Raw genomic sequence first — 18,199 nt, forward strand, 5'->3', positions numbered from 1 at the left:
AATTGCTTGAACCCGGTAGGCAGAGGTTGCAATGAGCTGAGATCGTGCCATTGCACTCCAGCCTGGGCAACAAGAGCAAAACTCCGTTTCAAAAAAACAAAAAAGAATCCTTGTGAATTTCTTTTAGGTGCACTAATGGCATTGTGGTTATGTTTAGAAGAGTCCTTATGACTTGGGGATATATACTGAAATATTTACAGAAGGTTTTTCAGTTAATGGAGGTAGTGGAAGAGTAAGAAAGGAACAATGCTTGGTTTTTCTCTTCTCCTTGCTAAGAAATGTCTGGGATTTGTTTCAAAAGAATAGAGGGGCGGACAGAGAGGGTGAGAGTTAAAGATGAAACACAACCAGCCATGAATTGGTAACTGTTGAAGCTACATGATGGGGAGGGGGGCATTATCCATCTCCATTTTCTCTACTAGTAATAAATACTTGATATTTTCCATAATAAAATGTGATATGGACCTGTAATCCCAGCACTTTGGGAGGCCAAGTCAGGTGGATCACTTGAGCCCAGGAGTTTGAGACCACCCAGGGCAACATGGCGAAACCCATCACTACAAAAATACCAGAAATTCGCCAGATGTGGTGGTGCGCACCTGTAATCCCAGATACTCAGGAGGCTGAGGTGGGAGGATCACCTGAGCCTGGGAGGTCAAGGCTGCAGTGAGCCCTGATTATGCCACTGCACTCCAGCCTGGGCAACAGAGTTAGACCCTGTCTCAAAAAAAAAAAAAAAAAAAAAGTGAAATAGTCTAAACTTACTTCTAAAGTTCCCTGGAGAAGGCAGAGAAACAGCTGAAAAACTTGGCAGACATCCTCTAGGTAGCTGAAGCTAAGACAGAAGAGGCCCATGTTCCATGGGGGCGGCAGTAAAGAGTATCATTTATGATTCATTTATTTAGTGTTAAATTATCCCAGCAGGCAGAATAGGCCAACTGGTCCTCAAAATACATGATGTTTTTGTATTTCTCCTTATTATGGAAAATTTCAAACAGATGTAAACAGAATACAGAATCATACAGTGCACTCTCCATGTAACTATTACCCAGTTTCAACAATGATCAGCACTCTTTTATCATCAATACCTTCACCCCTCCCCACTCAATTCTTCTTTAATTGTTTTTAGGTAGGATTTATACACGCAGAAATGCGGAAACCTTAGGTGCACACTTTGACGAATGGAGGCACCCATGTAACTGACACCCCAACCATGATACAGAACTTTTCAGAAAGTTCTCCCCGCTGATTTTTTTTTTTTTTTTGAGATGGAGGCCAGCTCTGTCACCCAGGCTGGAGTGCAGTGGTGTGATCTCGGCTCACTGCAACCTCCACCTCCCGGGTTCAAGCGATTCTCGTGCCTCAGCCTCCCAAGTAGCTGGGATTACATGTGTGTGCCACCATGCCCAGCTAATTTTTGTATTTTTAGTAGAGATGAGGTTTTGCCATGTTGGCCAGGCTGGTCTCAAACTCCTGACCTCAAGTGATCTTCCTGTCTTGGCCTCCCAAAGTGCTGGGATTACAGGCAAGAGCCACTGCCCCTGGCATTATGCATGAATTTTAAACTGCACTTATGTGCAAGCTAATTCTGCATTCATTGTTTTTGCATGCTAGATCCCCATTCCCCAATCTACCTCCACCCCCATCCAGAGAGATGTTCTTTAGAATATATTAGGAAATAATAAAAGGAGCTAGGGAAATTGGGCTTTGACTTTTAAGTACCTGGTAAGTCACTTTGGCCCAGTTTTTTAACTGCTCTGGGCCTTAAATTCATAGAAGGGCTTTCAGCCAGACTCTCCTTCCATTCAGGTATTGCTGGACACTGAGGAGCCCTGGGGGAGGAGCACCAAGGCAGAGGACCTTAAGCTTGGGATGGCACAAGAACCACATGGGGGTATGGAAAACTCCAGAGGTATTCATTCAGCCTGGTGGTAGACGGGTGGGCCTGGCAATGTGCATTTTAACTAGTGCCCCAGGAGGCTCTCATTTAGTCACTAGATTGCCCTTAGACCCTTGGAGAAACTCTAAAGAAAGGCAAGGACAAAAAAAAAAAGAGAGAGAAAAGCTAAGAAATTAAGTTCTTCCTGCAGTTGAGCTTTAGCAGAACTTCAGTTGGCATTTAGAGTTCTGCCTCCTCAACAAGTCCAAGGCCTCCTTCACATGACAGCTCTTCAAGTATTTGAAGTTGGTGATCATGATCCTTCCTCAGTCTGATCTTCTCAGCATGGAACTGCCCCAATTCATTCAACCATTTCCAGTATGACCTCCCCCTTGGGGAGGGAAGGGTTCCTTTCATGCTGAAGTGGATTCCAGTCTTTGGTAATTTCCTCTAGAAGACAAGGGGTGTCCTGGAGGTTTGACCTGGAGCTCAGAAGCAATAAAAGCGAATCATCTGTTGACGATCTATTATTATGCCAGGAACTGTTGACGATCTATTATTATGCCAGGAACTGTACCAGCCCTTAAACATACAGTGTCATTTAATCCTCACAAGAACTCTTCAAGAAAGATGTTAATTTTCTCCATTTACCAATTTGGAAACCATGGTTTCCCAGGAAGAGGTGGAGCTGGATGGCGTGATGGTCAGTTTTAAATGTCAAGGAGCTAGGCTGTTGTTCTTAAGTCATTCTATTAAGTGCTAACCTGTGTGTTGCTCTGAAGGTATTCTGTACATGTGGTTAGCATCTACAATCAACCAGCTGACTTTAAGTAAAGGAGATTATCTTCAATAATCTGGGTGGGTCTCATCCAATTAATTGGAGAGCTTTAAGAGCAAAACTGAGGTTTCCTTGAGAAAGAAGAAATTCTCCCTGAAGCCTGTAGCATTGCAGCTCCTGCGGAGCTTCCAGAGTTTCTGGGTGCCCTGGAGAGTTTGAATTTGCCAGCCTTCCCAATTATATCATCCAATTCCTTGAAATAAATCTGTGTGTATGTGTGTATTTATTTATTCACATTCTACTTGTTCTGTTTTTCTGGAGAACTCTGACAGATAAAGACAGGAACCCAATTCTCCCCAATTTCAAAAGATCATGTCTTGCCTCTGTGACTTGCCCACATTCTGCCAACCACCACCTGCAACTCCACCAAAAACAACTCAGGGATGCACCTCAGCCTAGCCAGGCTTCAGCTGCCCAGAATTGTATTTGAATATTAACACAGATCCAGCTGGGTGCGGTGGCTCACACCTGTAATCCCAGCACTTTAGGAGGAGAGGCAAGAGGATAGCTTGAGCCCAGGAGTTTGAGAGCAGTCTAAGCAGCATGGCAAGACCTTGTCTCTGCAAACAAATTTTTAAAAAATTAGCCAGGTGCAGTGGTGCATGCTTGTGGTCCCAGCCACTTGGGAGACTAAGGCAGGAGGATGGCTTGTGCCCAGAAGGTTGAGGCTGCAGTAAGATATGACTACACCACTGCACTCCAGCCCGGGTGACAGAGCAAGACCCTATCTCTCAAAAAAAAAAAAAAAAAAAAGCAACAAGATTTTAAGAATAAACTCTTCCTATCACAAGGCTGCCATGAATGAAACAGACTTTTGTTTTTACCTTTGAAGTTTTATAGTGAGCAGGGCGTATGGTTTACTCAGTGCTTAAGAACAGTGACCTGTTCTATTCCTAGCAAGGTCACTAACTTGCTATATAACTTTAGGCAATCCCAAGTTTCACCACTTGATTAATTATAATGCCAGCCTGAAAGTCTGCTTTCCACTGCCCCCATCCACTCAGTCAGTTGGCATTAAATAGTCAGATGGCCCATCAGGATTTCAGATCTGACCTACTTTCTAGTTAAGACTCGGGCCTTGAAGGACCCTAGACACCTTCACACCCGTGGTATCTTTGAAGTTCTGCAAACTCAATGTCATGAATGGTAAGTGCTCAACAGACACTGGCTGAACTGACCTCTGCTCCTAACCCTGTCCCTGGGTGCTATTTCAGGTGAAAGCCAAGACCCAGTCTCCACACTCCAGCCACTGCAGTTCAAAGGAGAGGACACCAAGTCCTATAGAAGAAATGTTACAGAGTGCAATAGGGCTCAAAGGGAAGAACAGGAAATGTTTTATGGATAAGGTGATGGTCGAGCTGAGTTTGAGAATTTAACCATAAAAGACTTGAGAGGAAGGAAAGGAAGGCATTCCGGGCACAGGTAAGAACAGAGTAAAGGGCAGGAGATCATAGGGTTGCTTGGGGAAAGGGATGGAGAAAGTTTTCTCCTGGAAAGAAGGCTACATGGAGAGGCCCAGCAAGAGCAGCTGGGGGTTGGGTCACATAAGCCACAAGGGCAGCCCTGAATGACAAAATACTGAATAAGTAGGCAATGGCGGGCTAGAGGAGGCATCCCACAAAAAGCAGAGAGATGAACCAAGGTGTGCTTTGGAAACCTGCACCTGACAACACAATGGATGGGAGTAAATTGGGGAAGAAGTGGTACAAGCCCCACCTGAATTATTAATACTGTTATCAACCCTGCTCAACTTGCACTATCTCATTCAATCCTCACCACCACTTCCTAAGGTGCTCTTACTATTCCATTTTACAGATAAGGGAACCAAGGCTCAGAGCACTTAAGAAGTGTGCCCCAGATCACACAGCCAGTGTGGCACTGGGATCTTCCCCAGCTGGTCTGACTCCAGGGCCAGCACACAAGACCCCTAGACCAGCCTGCCTCAAGTCAGGGCTTGGGTCCTGCATGCTAATTTCCCACTGCCTGGGTTGAGAAGTAGGGGTCATGCAAAGAAGGAGAATGATACAAGAGACTTGGCAAAGATGATTTCTCTGTAACCTACTAATGGAGGGGAAATAACTGACTGGAAAAAGATGGTTTGAGCCAAGCTTCCCCAGGGTTGCACATCAAGCCAGCAAAACCCCAGATTTTCTCAGGAGCACACACCAAGTCCTATGTAAATGATCCTCCATATAGACCAGCTGCTTTCAGAAACAGCTCAGTTAGCTTTTAATCATAAGCAAGCTGAACACCCCAAGAATTGACGGAAGGAAGATGGTGATTGTTATAGATTGAACTGTATCCCCAAAATTCATGTTGAACTCCCAACCCCCATACTTTGGAAACTGGGTCCATTGCAGATGTAAGTTAAGATAGGAAGGAAGGTAGACCCTTATCCAATGACTGACTGATGTCCTTATAAAAAGGGAAATTTGGCCAGCCTGGGCAACATAGCAAAACCCTCGTCTCTACAAAATTAAAAAATTAGCTGGGTGTTGGCCGGGCACAGTGGCTCACGCTTGTAATCCCAGCACTTTGGGAGGCCGAGGCGGGCGGATCACGAGGTCAGGAGATCGAGACCACGGTGAAACCCCGTCTCTACTAAAAAATCCAAAAAATTAGCCAGGCGTGGTGGCGGGCGCCTGTAGTCCCAGCTACTCGGAGAGGCTGAGGCAGGAGAATGGCGTGAACCCGGGAGGCGGAGCTTGCAGTGAGCCGAGATTGTGCCACTGCACTCCAGCCTGGGCGACAGAGCGAGACTCCGTCTCAAAAAAAAAAAAAAAAAAAATTAGCTGGGCGTGGTGGCAGGCACCTGTAATCCCAGCTACTTGGGAGGCTGAGGCTGAGGCAGGAGAATCGCTTGATCCTGGGAGGCAGAGGTTGCAGTGAGCCGAGATTGTGCCATTGAATTCCAGCCTGGGAGAGAGAGCATGATTCCATCTCAATAATAAAAAACAAAACAAAACAAAAAAACCCCAACAACAAAAAAGGGAAATTTGGATACAGACATGCACGTAGGGAGAGTGCCATGTGAAGATGAAGGCAGAGCTCAGGTGATGAAGAAGAAACCAAGGAATGCCAAAGATTGCCAGCCAACCACCAAAAGGCAGGAGAGAGCTGTAGAACACTTTCTCCCTCACAGCCCGCAGAAGGGCCAATCTGCTGACACCTTGATCTTGGACTTCTTGCCTCCAGAACTATTAGAGAATAAATTTCTGTTTAAGCCACCCAGTCTGTGGTATTTGTTATGGCGGCCCTAGCAAACTCATACAGTAACTTATGACATCCTTTCCCATACAAAGACAATAGTGCACCTTTACAACTTCCTTCAGTAAACAAAATGAAAATCCCACTGTGAACGCTTGTCATAAACGCAATGTATGTAATTATTACAAGACTATTTCCGTAACATAGCTGTGAGTTAAAAATGGGCAAATGTCTGAAATTTCATCTCTTGTCCATTGCCCAGGAGTTAGGGACTATTTTTTATTCTGAAATGAAAAACAATTTTTACGTTAACAATCAAGGACCTTCTTTCTCTTTCCTTTACTCTTAGAATTAAATATTGAGGCCGGGTGCAGTGGCTCATGCCTGTACTTGAGCCCAGGAGTTTGAGACCAGCCTGGGCAACATAGAGAGACCTTATTTCTACTAAAAAAAAAAAAAAAATTAGCCAGAAGCAGTGGTGCACGTCTGTAGTCCCAGCTACTTGGGAGGCTGAGGTGGGAGAATCGTTTGAGCCCAGGAGGTTGAGGCAGCAGTGAGCTGTGATGGTACTACTATACTCCAGCCTGGGAGGCAAAGTGACCCTGTCTCAAAAAAAAAATTAAATATTGACTGGATCAGATTCTCTCTGTGCCCTGAAGAAACCAGCCCAACAGTTTCTTTTTTTTTTCTTTTGAGATGGAGTCTCGCTTTGTCACCCAGGCTGGAGTGCGGTAGAGCGATCTCGGCTCACTGCAACCTCCGCCTCCCAGGTTCAAGCTAGTCTCTTGCCTCAGGCTCCCGAGTAGCTGGGACTACAGGCATGTGCCACCATGCCCGGCTAATTTTTAGTATTTTTAGTAGAGACGCGGTTTCACTGTGTTAGCTAGGATGGTCTCGATGTCCTGACCTCGTAATCCTCCTGCCTCAGCCTCCCAAAGTGTTGGATTACAGGCGTGAGCCACTACGCCCAGCCCAGCCCAACAGTTTCTTCAAACTGTTAATCAAGAGGTCTTACCAGACCCCTCACCCAGCAGAGGGTCTCTGTACCAGGATAGGAAACCACATCAAAATGACCACAAGCCCTCTCAGTTTCAAAGTGGCAACAGCTCTCTGAAATACTGAAGCTGGCTGTAGGCAGCTGTTCCATATGTTTACCCATTCAATTCTACAAAAACTGTTCATTTCTTTGTTTAACCTGTGTGTTATTTGGAAGAATGCATGCTTCATCTGTTGTGAATGACTGTGGTTATGAAGGGAAGCATGTCAGCCCTGGGGAATTCCAGAGTCAGTTTTCAGATAATGATAAGCCCCAGTAAGAAGTTGAAACCAAAACAGTACTCCTTTTGATACTTGGAAAATCCCCTACTCCAAAATGTTTTTGCATATGTACATAAATTATGGAAAATTATACTATAAAACTCCTGCAACTCAAATGTAAGCCACTGGAATTATCTATTTTTTAAAATTAAAAATTATGTTCCTATGGGACAAAGCACTTCGTCTCTTTGAAGTTAACAGTAGCTAACATTTACTAAGCACTTAAGTGACAGGCAAGTTCTAAGCCCTTTACATGGAATGAACTTTTTAATTCTCACATCAACCCTCTGAGGTAAGCACCCTTCTGATTCCCATTGTGCAGGGGGAGAGAATGAAGCACAGAAAGGATAAGCAACTTGTCCAAGGTCACAGACGTGGTAGAGCTGGGATTCAAAACCAGGCAATCTGGGTCTAGCATACCCCACTTCTTTAATAACCAACCAAACTAGATATGCAGACAAAAAAGCCAAAAGGAATCCAGTGAGTGGGGACAGGTGAAGGAGGGTGGGTTAAGGACAGAGGGCAGAAGAGAGCAGCTACAATCCAGGCACCATGCTGCCCTTCCCATGGGCTTTTCCCACTTAATCAGCACACCTCCCTCTGGAGTACACATTCCTCTCCCACTTGACATGAGACACTGAGGCTTGGAGTGATTCAAGCAGCTTATGGGAGGGCATACTAGCAGGTGATACTCCCAAACCCAGGTCTAGCTGACTGCAAAGACCAGTGTTGTTTTTCCAGCCCATTTTCTCCCCAAAGTCATGGTTCCAAATTGCAACCTCTTCATTATGAATGGCACAATCTAGCACTGGAGAGTGATTAGCCTGGGCAGTGGGAGGCTGAGTCACCCCATCCCAGATGCACTGAGATGTCCCAGATGTCCCAAGAGCCTGAGTACAGTGTAGGTACTTAATTAATGTGCCAGTCTGAGAGTCAAGAGACTCAGGCTCTGGTCCCTGTTTTTGCACTGACATGTGGCTTTAGCCAAATCCCTAACCTGGGCTTCTAGTTTTCTTCTTCTTCTTCTTTTTTTTCTTTTTGAGACAGAGTCTCACTCCGTCACCCAGGCTGGAGTTCAGTGGCACAATCTCGGCTCACTGCAACCTCTGCCTCCCAGATTCAAGTGATTCTCGTGCCTCAGCCTCCCGAGTAGCTGGGACTACAGGCACGTGCAATCACGCCCAACTAATTTTTGTATTTTTAGTAAAGATGGGGTTTCACCATGTTGCCCAGTCTGGTCTCGAACTCCTGACCTCAAGTGATCTGCCCGCCTCAGCCTCCCAAAGTGCTGGGATAACAGGTGTGAGCCACCGCACTCAGCCCTATTTTTTTAAGTACAAATTGTATATAAGGGTACCTGGCCAGTGCACCACACAAGGTTGATGTAAAAGGCAACAAAAGTGAACTGGCCGTGACAACTGTAAGGCCGATTTTTGCCAGACTGAATGTAACCAGGTCATCCCAGCAGTGAACATGGTGCACACATGCCAGCCCAGCCAGGAAGGCGCTGCCAGGAGAATGGTTCTCGGGGAAGTTCACTCTCTCCCCTAGGAAAGCTGGATTCAGAGCCTCCACAGCGGTTTGGCTGGCCCAGGCTCAACAGCTGACTCCAAGGCAGGCCTGCCAGTCTAGGCCACCCACGGTGGCTCATGCCTGTAAACCCAGCACTTTGGGAGGCTGAGATGGGATGGGTACTTGAGCCAAGGAGTTCGAGACCAGCCTAGGCAACATAGCGAGACCTGTCTCTACAAAAAATCAGCCAGCATGGTGGTGCACGCCAGTTGTCCTAGCTACTTGGGAGATTGAAGTGGAAAGATTGCTGGAGCCGGGGAGGTTGAGGCTGCAGTGAGTCGTCATTGCACCTTTGCACTCCAGCCTGGGCGACAGAGCAAGACCCTGTCTTTAAAACAAAACAAACAAAAAAACAGCCAAGGGAAGGCCACTTTGTCTCCCAGGTGATGCCGGGAGGTAAGTTTCTGAGGACTGAACAGCTTCCTCTCTCCTCCCTCCAGGTCCCTGTGCACTTTGCACACAGGTTGGCATTCAGGTGTGGGTGGCAGAGTGCCATCTGGTACAGCATCCAGCACTAGGTTTCAACTCTGTGTTACAGAACCAGGAATGGTGGTAGTGCAGCAAGTACTCACTTATTAGAGGGCAGAGCATTTAGGTGAGACAGACCCCATGGGGTCCAGATTGGATGAGTGAGCGGGGAAGAACCTCCCACAGTATATCCTGAACACAGAAGGATCCCTCCAAGACTCTCACTGGCCCCCACCCCAGTGGTTCCGGTCCCCAGGAAGAGGAAGGGCTCAGATCAGCATAACAGTGAATCACCGAGCACTTCCATACAATGACCCCTCCAGGAGGGTGGAGAAGCTTGTCTGGCAACTGCCTACACAAACGGCAATTCTGAAGAGCAACAAACAAACCAGTTTAGCCCCAATTCCCATTTTGCATAAGAATGCGCCCCACAAAAACAACATCTGAAGAACACTAGTTGATCACCACTGGTTGATCGATACCAGTTGCAAACACTAAAGTTTGAGCCGAGACAGAATTTTAAAAGTCCCCTGGAAGGAACTTTGGGTAAAGTGGTTTTGTGGAAACTGGTGTTAAAGTGTCGTTAGACTGAACTCAAACGTTCCATGGGGAGCACCAGATACTTCAAGCAACAGATCTTGGTAAACTTGGTTTCAGAAAGAAGTTAAGCCAGAGAAGGGTTTGGGCCCATAAACCAAAGGGAACTTGTTAGTCACTAAGTGACTGTCAAGGTACCTGTTTTCTTTATGCTAATAAGAGGTTACACAAATTCCAGGAAGGAGGATTGCTAGGTGCAGGGGATGGTTAGGTCACAGGGGGACCGCCTGCCGGCTGGCCTCTGAATAGACCCTGACCATGGCTCCTTAATCCAGGGAAGCAGCAAAAACGAACAGGAATTGGGTTGAAATCAGGGCGAAGGCCCTTGCGTTAGGCCGGGAGAGTCGTTCTTAAAAACGTGCATCCTCCCAGAGGTCACAGCCTCCTTCACATCGTCCAGGTCGGGCACGGGTCCCAGAGAACGACATCCCAGTGTACATGAGGTACTGAGCGAAGACAGTGGGCATTGCTTCTCCCCTCCCCATCCCCGAACTACTCTTGCCAGCCATCAAACACAAGGAAAGGTGTTCTCTACAACCAAACGGATGATTTCATCCAATTCTTCCTTAAACACCTAAAAACCACAGAGACAGCACTAGTAGCCCTTTATTCGGAATCAGAGCAGCATCATCTGCGAACCTGCAAAGTCCAGGGGCTAAGGGTGCCAGGACACAGCGAGAGTGGCCCCTGCCCAGATCCGACACGGCGTAGACGCCGCACTTCACTCGCTTGCCGCTCTGCACCTACCTCGCTCGCACATCCGCCAGCGTCCGGCACCTGAGCCGTCGGTTCCGCGGGTGCCTTCTCCTCTTCCCCGGCGTCCAAGGGGCCACTCCGAGCCGCTCGGGGGTCCCCGCCGCCCCCCTGCACAGCCTGGCTGCCGCCGTCCACGCTGGCGCCGGCTCCTCCGGTGGACGAGGCGGCGGCGGCGCCGAGCAGCCCGTGGGCCTCGTCCGCGCTCCCGGCAGCCACGCTGTGCACCAGCCACGCATCCACCCTGGTGCGAGGGATGAAGGGGACCCCGAGCGCGCACACCTTCCGGAGCAGCTGGCCCTCGGGCGGCGCGGCAGGGTCCAGCTCCCGGCCCTTGGGGTGCAACTGGCCCGCGCGCCCCCACCCTCCCGAGGCCGAGAAGGGGCTGAGCGCGTAGGCGGAGCTGGCCGGGCTGCCCAGGAACAGCAGCTCGTCCTGGAGCAGGGTGGGCGGCGGCAGCAGCAGGTAAAGATCTAGGTCTACGCGGAGCCCCGCCAAGCTCAGCAGGAGGGTGAGGTGCAGGAGGCCGCCGCCGGCCGACCACCACCGCTTCAGGTGCTTCATCGTAGCCGCGCGCCCGGGAACGCCCCTGCCGGCGCCCGCGGGTCCCGGCGCCCCAGCCGCCGGGGTGACACGTGCGGACCCCGCGCGCCGCACCTGCCTGGAACCCAGAGAAGCAAAACAATGGACCGGGGCGCGCGGCGGCCGTCGCGGGTTCCCAGGACCGGGCACAAAGGCGTTCCCTCGGCAGCCGGCACCGTGCCTGGCACCGCCGGGGATCGGGAGAAGCGAAGGAGGAGCCACCTGCGCGCCGAGCCCGTTCGCTCGGCCGCCTGCAGCCAGGCGCTGTGGCCAAGCTCCGCCCCGGGCCGCGGGCGCAGCCGACGGGAACACGCCCCCTGCCGCCCCGGGCCCGCGCCAGTGGGAGGGGCCGCGCGGGGCGGGGCTCCTCGAGCTCAAAGCCTCTTTATGTCCGGGGAACGCAAGGCTTTCTGGGAGCAGAAGTTGTTCTGGGCACCAAGTGGCCCCTTGCCACCCTGTGGCCGTGAGCTGGGCCATCCTTGCTGAGAGCCAAGGGCGGGAGTTGGGGTGGAGGGCTAGGTGGTGGGTAGCTGGGTGGGAAGGGACAGGATGTGTACACTGGGCGGAGAGTGACTGGGCAGCTGCGAGGTGCCTGGCAGCTTGAAAAGGGCTTCCACCCCAACGTGAGGACACTGGGCGGGCAGAGTGGGCAAAAGTAACCTCTCTGTCTCAGTTCCGCTATCTGTAAAATGGGGATGATAGCGCCTGTCAAACAGGGATGTGTTGAGGTCAGATGAAATATTTTGTGTAAAGTTCGGAGTTTCACATGTAAATTCCACCGTTGCCATTGGGATCAGTCACCCCACCACTCTGCACACCGCAGTCCCAGCCTCACAGACCCCTCTCTCTTCTCTGGGCGTGCTCTGCATAGTGCTAGCCCTCCGCTCTTGGTATCCTTTGCTCCTTATCCATTGTTTCCTTGAGGGTTGACAGCACCAGCTCCACAGTTACCTGAGTGAGTTCAGGTTCCCCCTCCACTTGAGGGGCGACCTTGGACAAATCTCTCCTTTTCTCTGGGCCTCAGTTTTCTCACTGTAAAATGAGACTAATAATAGCACCTCCCCAGCAGACCTTTTGTGAGCCCCAAATGAGATAATGCATGTAAACCACCGACCACAGCGCTGCATAGGTAGGAAGTGCTCCCTGCTACCCGTTGTTTGTATTACTCACCCTGAAGGCTTAGCTCCAAAGCTACATCCTCTGAATTTTCACCAGTTGGCATTAATCTCTCCCCCATCTGTTCCACCGTGCTTTCTCCGTTTGCCAACATTGTAACAGTTGGCCCATTCAACTCTGTGTTGTAGATGAGAATCGGTCTGATTTGTCCATTGTAAATTCTTGAGGACAAGGAACCTGTTTGGTTCACCTTTGTCCATGCACAGTACCCAGCACTGGGCCTTGCAAGGGTAGGTTTTACTAACCTTAGCTCCCTTCCTTGGAAGAAAAGGGGACAGGAGGGGATGCCCAACTGAGAATGGGCAGTTGTGTAAAAAGTTGAGCAAGACTTGTTTTAAAAGGCCCCTCCCTCCACCTGGCTTTCTCATCTCTCTCCTGGGCTAGTGTCGTAAGAAGAGAAAAGAATGGGGACCAGGGGAGCAGAAACAGACTTCTTAAAGTTGCTTCCTCTTTGTTAAGCCTTGGAGGATGGGTTGGGGTGGCAAAGAGGATGAAGAAAGGTGATTTCCAGGTTATCAAGACCCCGTTCACAGCATTTAGTCTCTGAACAGCGGGTTTAGAGTCTCAGCTTAGTAAATGCTGCCTTCAGCTTTTTACTGAGAGCCTACTAACTGCCTGAGGCTGTGCTGGAGGCATGAAGGATATGAAATGGAGTATTTTCCTTCCGTAAGTTTATGGTTTTACTAGGGAGATGAGATAAAAATTTGTGAGACACTAAGAAACAAGAGAAATAATGTACTCAATTTCCAAAATACTTAGATGCAAATTACTTCAAAGTTTATATATGGAGCTCTAAAACTATTGAGAGTAGAGGCGGTGCCTTCTTGAAGGTGGTGCCCTCCAGAATCTTACACACAGTTGATGCTCAAAAAAAAATTTATTAGTTGAATTAAGGAGGTTACACTTGAGATGTATTTTGAGAAATCTGAATAGACTAGGAACAGGAAGCGCATTCGAACTTCTAACATTTGTTGGGAAGTGGGCTGACCCCTCACCATTTTACAATGTGAATTGATAATCATAGTGTTAAATATCTTTCAGACTACACACTTCAAAAGCATGGCTTAACTCTGGCTCTTGACTGGTGGGAACAAGGGTACCTAAAAGACCTTGCAGTAAAGTGTTAACCAGGAGACAATCCTACATACCCTTGACTTTACTCACAATAAAAAGTCCCATTTTTAGGAGCATGGAGAGAATGGAATGAAATTAGAGGAAAAACTTCTCTTTAGGTTTATTTCTAGAATCCTCCGTCTAGGAACAGCCAAGTGAAAAGTCCAAACCATTGTCTTGTAAAAGCCTTGAAAAATCATCTGCATTCATAAAATCCTGAAATCAGTGCTACTCAAAGGTTGACCTTAAACTGATGGTCGTGTGTAAACTATTTGCTTCTGATCCAAATGAGATAAGTAATAGAATTGAGAATTTAAACAAAAAAATTTTTTGTGTGTGGAGATGGAGTCTTGCTGTGTTGCCCAGGCCTGTCTTGAACTCCTGGGCTCAAGCGATCCTCCTGCCTCAGCCTCCCTAAGTGCTGCAATTACAGGTGTGAGCCACCATGCCTGGCCTAAAGAAATTTTTATAGCAATTTGACATCATTACAACATCAACAGATAAGCTGAGGTTTTGGGTTTTTTAAATGCCTTTGTAATTTCATTTTTCTAGAAATGAATTTCTATTTTATTTGACAAAAGTGCTGACTTGCAACAAATTGAAAAATTTTTTTTAAAGTTGATTCTTCACCAGGGTTAGTTTGAGAAGCACTGCCTTAAATGGCATCCTGGTAGGGTAGGCAACTCCTAAGATAATGTCCAGTGATTATTCCCTTCCCTCGAGTGTGGGCTAGACCTGGTGATGTGCTTCTAATAAACAAAATATGGCAAAAATGGTGGGCTTTCATTTCTGAGTTTAGATTACAAAAAGATGGAGTGGCTTTTATCTTGCTTACCCTCTCTCCCACTTTCTCCCTCTTGGAGCCCTCACTCTGGGGGAAAGAAGCTACCATGGTTGTTTTTTTTTTTTTTTTTGAGATGAGGTTTTGCTCTTGTTGCCCAGGCTGGAGTATAATGGCACGATCTCAGCTCACTGCAGCCTCTGCCTCCCAGGTTCAAGCAATTCTCCTGCCTCAGCCTCCTGAGTAGATGGGATTACAGGCGCCCACCAACACGCCCAGCTAATGTTTTGTATTTTTAGTAGAGACGGAGTTTCACCATGTTGGCCAAGCTGGTCTCGAACTCTTGACCTCAGGTGATCCACCCACCTTGGCCTCCCAAAGTCCTGGGATTGCAGGCATGAGCCACCATGCCCAGCAGGGAAGCTACCATGTTTTAAGGAGTCCTATGTAGAGGCTCATGTGGCAAGGCCAACATCCACTGAGAGAGAAGCTGAGGCCTGCCAGCAGCCACTTGAGTGGACTTAGAAGCTGATCCTTCTCCAGTTGAGGCTTGAAGTGACTAAGTTGGCTTGTAGCCCATGCCAACTCCTTGATTGTAGCTTTGTGAAAGGCCCCGAGCAAGAGAACTACACTGCACATGGATTCCTGACCCAGAAATAAATCTAAGATAATAAATGTTGTTTGAAGTCAATACATTTTTGAGTAATTTGCTACATAGTCATAGATAACTTGTATACCTTGTATAAGAGGTGGACATCGCCGGGTGCAGTGGCTCATGCCTGTAATCCTAGCACTTTGGGAGGCTGAGGCGGGTGGATTGCCTGAGCTCAGGAGTTCGAGACTAGCCTGGGCAACACGGTGAAACCCTGTCTCTACTAAAATACAAAAAATTAGCCGGGCGTGGTGGCATGTGCCTGTAGTCCCAGCTACTCGGGAGGCTGAGGCAGGAGAATTGCTTGAACCCGGGAGGTGGAGGTTGCAGTAAGCCAAGATTGCACCACTGCACTCCAGCCTGGGTGACAGAGCGAGACTCCGTCTCCAAAAATAAAAAAGAGGTGGACCTCCAGTCTTGAGTCCAGGAGTTCAAGACCAGCCTGGGCAACATAGTGAGATCCTGTTTCTATTTAAAAAAGAAAAAGAGGTAGACATCAGTCAAGTAGAAGGAAAAGCTGAAAATGTAACTGCAGTTGTGCCATACAATTAATGATATAGTCAATGAATAATTTATAACTAGGAAGTAACTTTACGGTAGTACATTCTAGTCCCTAGATGTATTTAAAGGACTTAACCCTTTAAACGTAAAATTATAACTTGCCATGAAAGATAGTAACCACTAAAATATGGTCACCCCTACCTGGTATGAGATGAATACAACATGACAATTTCTTGTAGACCTCTAAATAGAAAAATCTTTTTTCCTCCTCTCTATACTCTCACACAACACTTCTGACAACCAATGTGTGGGTTTTCGATACCAAACAATTCTTTGATTCCAATTCTCTGGGGTCATCAACAGGGTGTCCTCCAACTCAATTCAATTCTGACACTATCTGCCTGGGGTTAGCATCAGACCTCACTTCAGATGCCAATCTCATCTGTGCCTTCTGAACTTCTGACGGACAGGCTGTACACTGGGGGTTCCCACAACCCCCTTCTCAGGTTCGATAATTTGCTAGAATGGCTCACAACACTCAGAAACATTTACTCATGTTACAGGTTTGTTATAAAAGATACAATACATGGAAGAGACACATAGGGCAAGGTATGGGGAAGGGGCACGGAGCTTCCATAACTTCTCCAGGTGCACCACTCTCCCAGCATCTCTATGAGTGCATCAACCAGATGGTCTCCAAACCCTGTCCTTTTATTTATCTATTTATTTATTTATTTTTTATGAAGTCTTCATTATGTAGGCATGATTTTTTTTTTTTTTAAACAGAGTCTTGCTCTATTGCCCAGGCTGGAGTGCAGTGGTGCAATCTTGGCTCACTGTAACCTCCACCTCCTGGGTTCAAGTGATTCTCTCATGCCTCAGCCTCCCCTAGTAGCTGGAACTACAGGCATGTACCACCATGCCCGGCTAATTTTTTTTTTTTTTGTATTTTTAGTAGAGATAGGGTTTTGCCACATTGGCAAGGCTGGTCTCGAACTCCTGGCCTCAAGTGATTTGCTTGTCTTGGCCTTCAAAAGTGCTGGGATTAGAGGCGTGAGCCACCACACCAGTCTTGTAGGCATGATTGATTAACTCATTAGCCTTTGGGGACTGAACTCAACCTCTAGCCCCTTTCCTCTCCCACTCTTATCACATTGTAAGTTATAAGGGTTTTAGGCGCTCTGGCCAAAAGCCAGAGACAAAGACCAAAGACCTATGTATATATGGTTGGTTTGGAGTTTTTCTTTTTTCTTTTCTTTTCTTTCTTTTTTTTTTTTATTGAGACAGTTTCTCTCTGTCACTCAGGCTGGAGTGCAGTGGTGCAGTCTTGACTCACTGCACCCCCTGCTTCCCGGGCTGAAGAGACCCTCCCAAAGAGATCCTCCCACCTCAGTCTCCTGAGTAGCTGGGACCACACGAGGCTAATTTTTGTAGTTTTTGTAGAGACAGGGTCTCTCTGCATTGCCAAGATTGGTCTTGAACTCCTGGACTCAAGCGATCCACCCACCTTAGCCTCCCAAAGTGCAGGGATTATGGGCTTGAGCCATGGCACCCAGCCAAAGATGTATTTCTCATTATATCACAAGATCACAGCATCTATCCAAAATCAGCAAGAAAGAAAACAGGTCAAAACCTTGACATCCTTCTTTTAGAAAGTGTCTGTTAATATTAGCCACAGGAAATTTAAATTTGTGGTAGAAATTCCATGATTAAGCAAAATAGCCTGTTAAAGTCCAAGACATAAATTAAGATATACATTGTATCATCTAGGAGGGAGAATTAAGTATAGGTAATTTTAAAACAGGCATAATCACTAGAATTAAAATTCTTGGGACATTTTGCCAAAGGTTTTTGCAAGAGAATAGCTTTATGAATGAACTGATTTGCTATGTAATACCAATCTTGGTGATGAAGAATCAACTGATACTTAATGTAGAGGATGAGTTTATGCTTTTTTCTGGTTAGTTTATAATCTTCCGAAAGTTTGACTTTAAAGTTGCTTTGGACATTATGATGACGATGATCACTAAGTGCTTGCACATAGTATTCACAATAGCAGCTACAACGTACTGAACCCTGCTCTGCGCTGGCCCCTTTTTGTGCATTTATTCCTTACAGCGTCTTAGTGAAGTAGGGTAGCCAGGGATAAAAACCAAATATCATAACAAAAGATGCTTTTATCACTTTATTTATTTATTTATTTATTTATTATTTTTATTTTTTGAGACAGAGTCTCGCTCTGTCACCCAGGCTGGAGTGCAGTGGCACGATCTCAGCTCACTGCAACCTCTGCCTCCTGGGTTCAAGCGATTCTTCTGCGTCAGCCTCCTGAGTAGCTGAGACTACAGGCGCCTGCCACCACACCTGGCTAATTTTTGTATTTTTAGTAGAGACAGAGTTTCACCATATTGACCAGGCTGGTTTCAAACTCCTGACCTCCTGATCCACCCACCTCAGCCTCCCAAAGTGCTGGGATTACAGGCATGAACCACCGCGCCTGGCCACTTTTATCACTCTTATCACTTAGGAAGTTACAAGGGTTTTAGGAGCTCTGGCCAGAGTTCCTAAAATTATCTCCATTTCATATAGTCTAGATGAGGACACTGAGGCTCAGGGACACGCCACCCTCTGCCTAAGGAAATGCCCTCGATAAACGGCAGAGTCAGAATTGAAATTCACAATCTGTCAACTTTCTGCTGCCGTCCGCCACTCCTCTGCACTGTTTTGCTTGTTTATTCATGACTCAGCCTCCTCTTTTGCAAG

At 47.4% G+C, this 18,199-nt stretch overlaps 1 protein-coding gene across 1 annotated transcript in view; it reads right to left on the bottom strand.

Moving 5' to 3' along the window:
• NFE2L3 (nuclear factor, erythroid 2 like 3) overlaps positions 1-11,486 on the bottom strand; it is a 32,869-nt gene extending 21,383 nt beyond the window's left edge. The window contains exon 1 of the mRNA XM_012496827.2: positions 10,626-11,486. Coding sequence (XP_012352281.2) covers positions 10,626-11,195 — 570 coding nt within the window. The 5' untranslated portion in view covers positions 11,196-11,486. The remainder of the gene's footprint in view (positions 1-10,625) is intronic.
• Between the last annotated feature and the right edge of the window lie 6,713 nt (positions 11,487-18,199).

Source organism: Nomascus leucogenys, chromosome 17 (genome assembly GCF_006542625.1).
Source record: "Nomascus leucogenys isolate Asia chromosome 17, Asia_NLE_v1, whole genome shotgun sequence".
Taxonomy (NCBI): Eukaryota; Metazoa; Chordata; class Mammalia; order Primates; family Hylobatidae; genus Nomascus; species Nomascus leucogenys.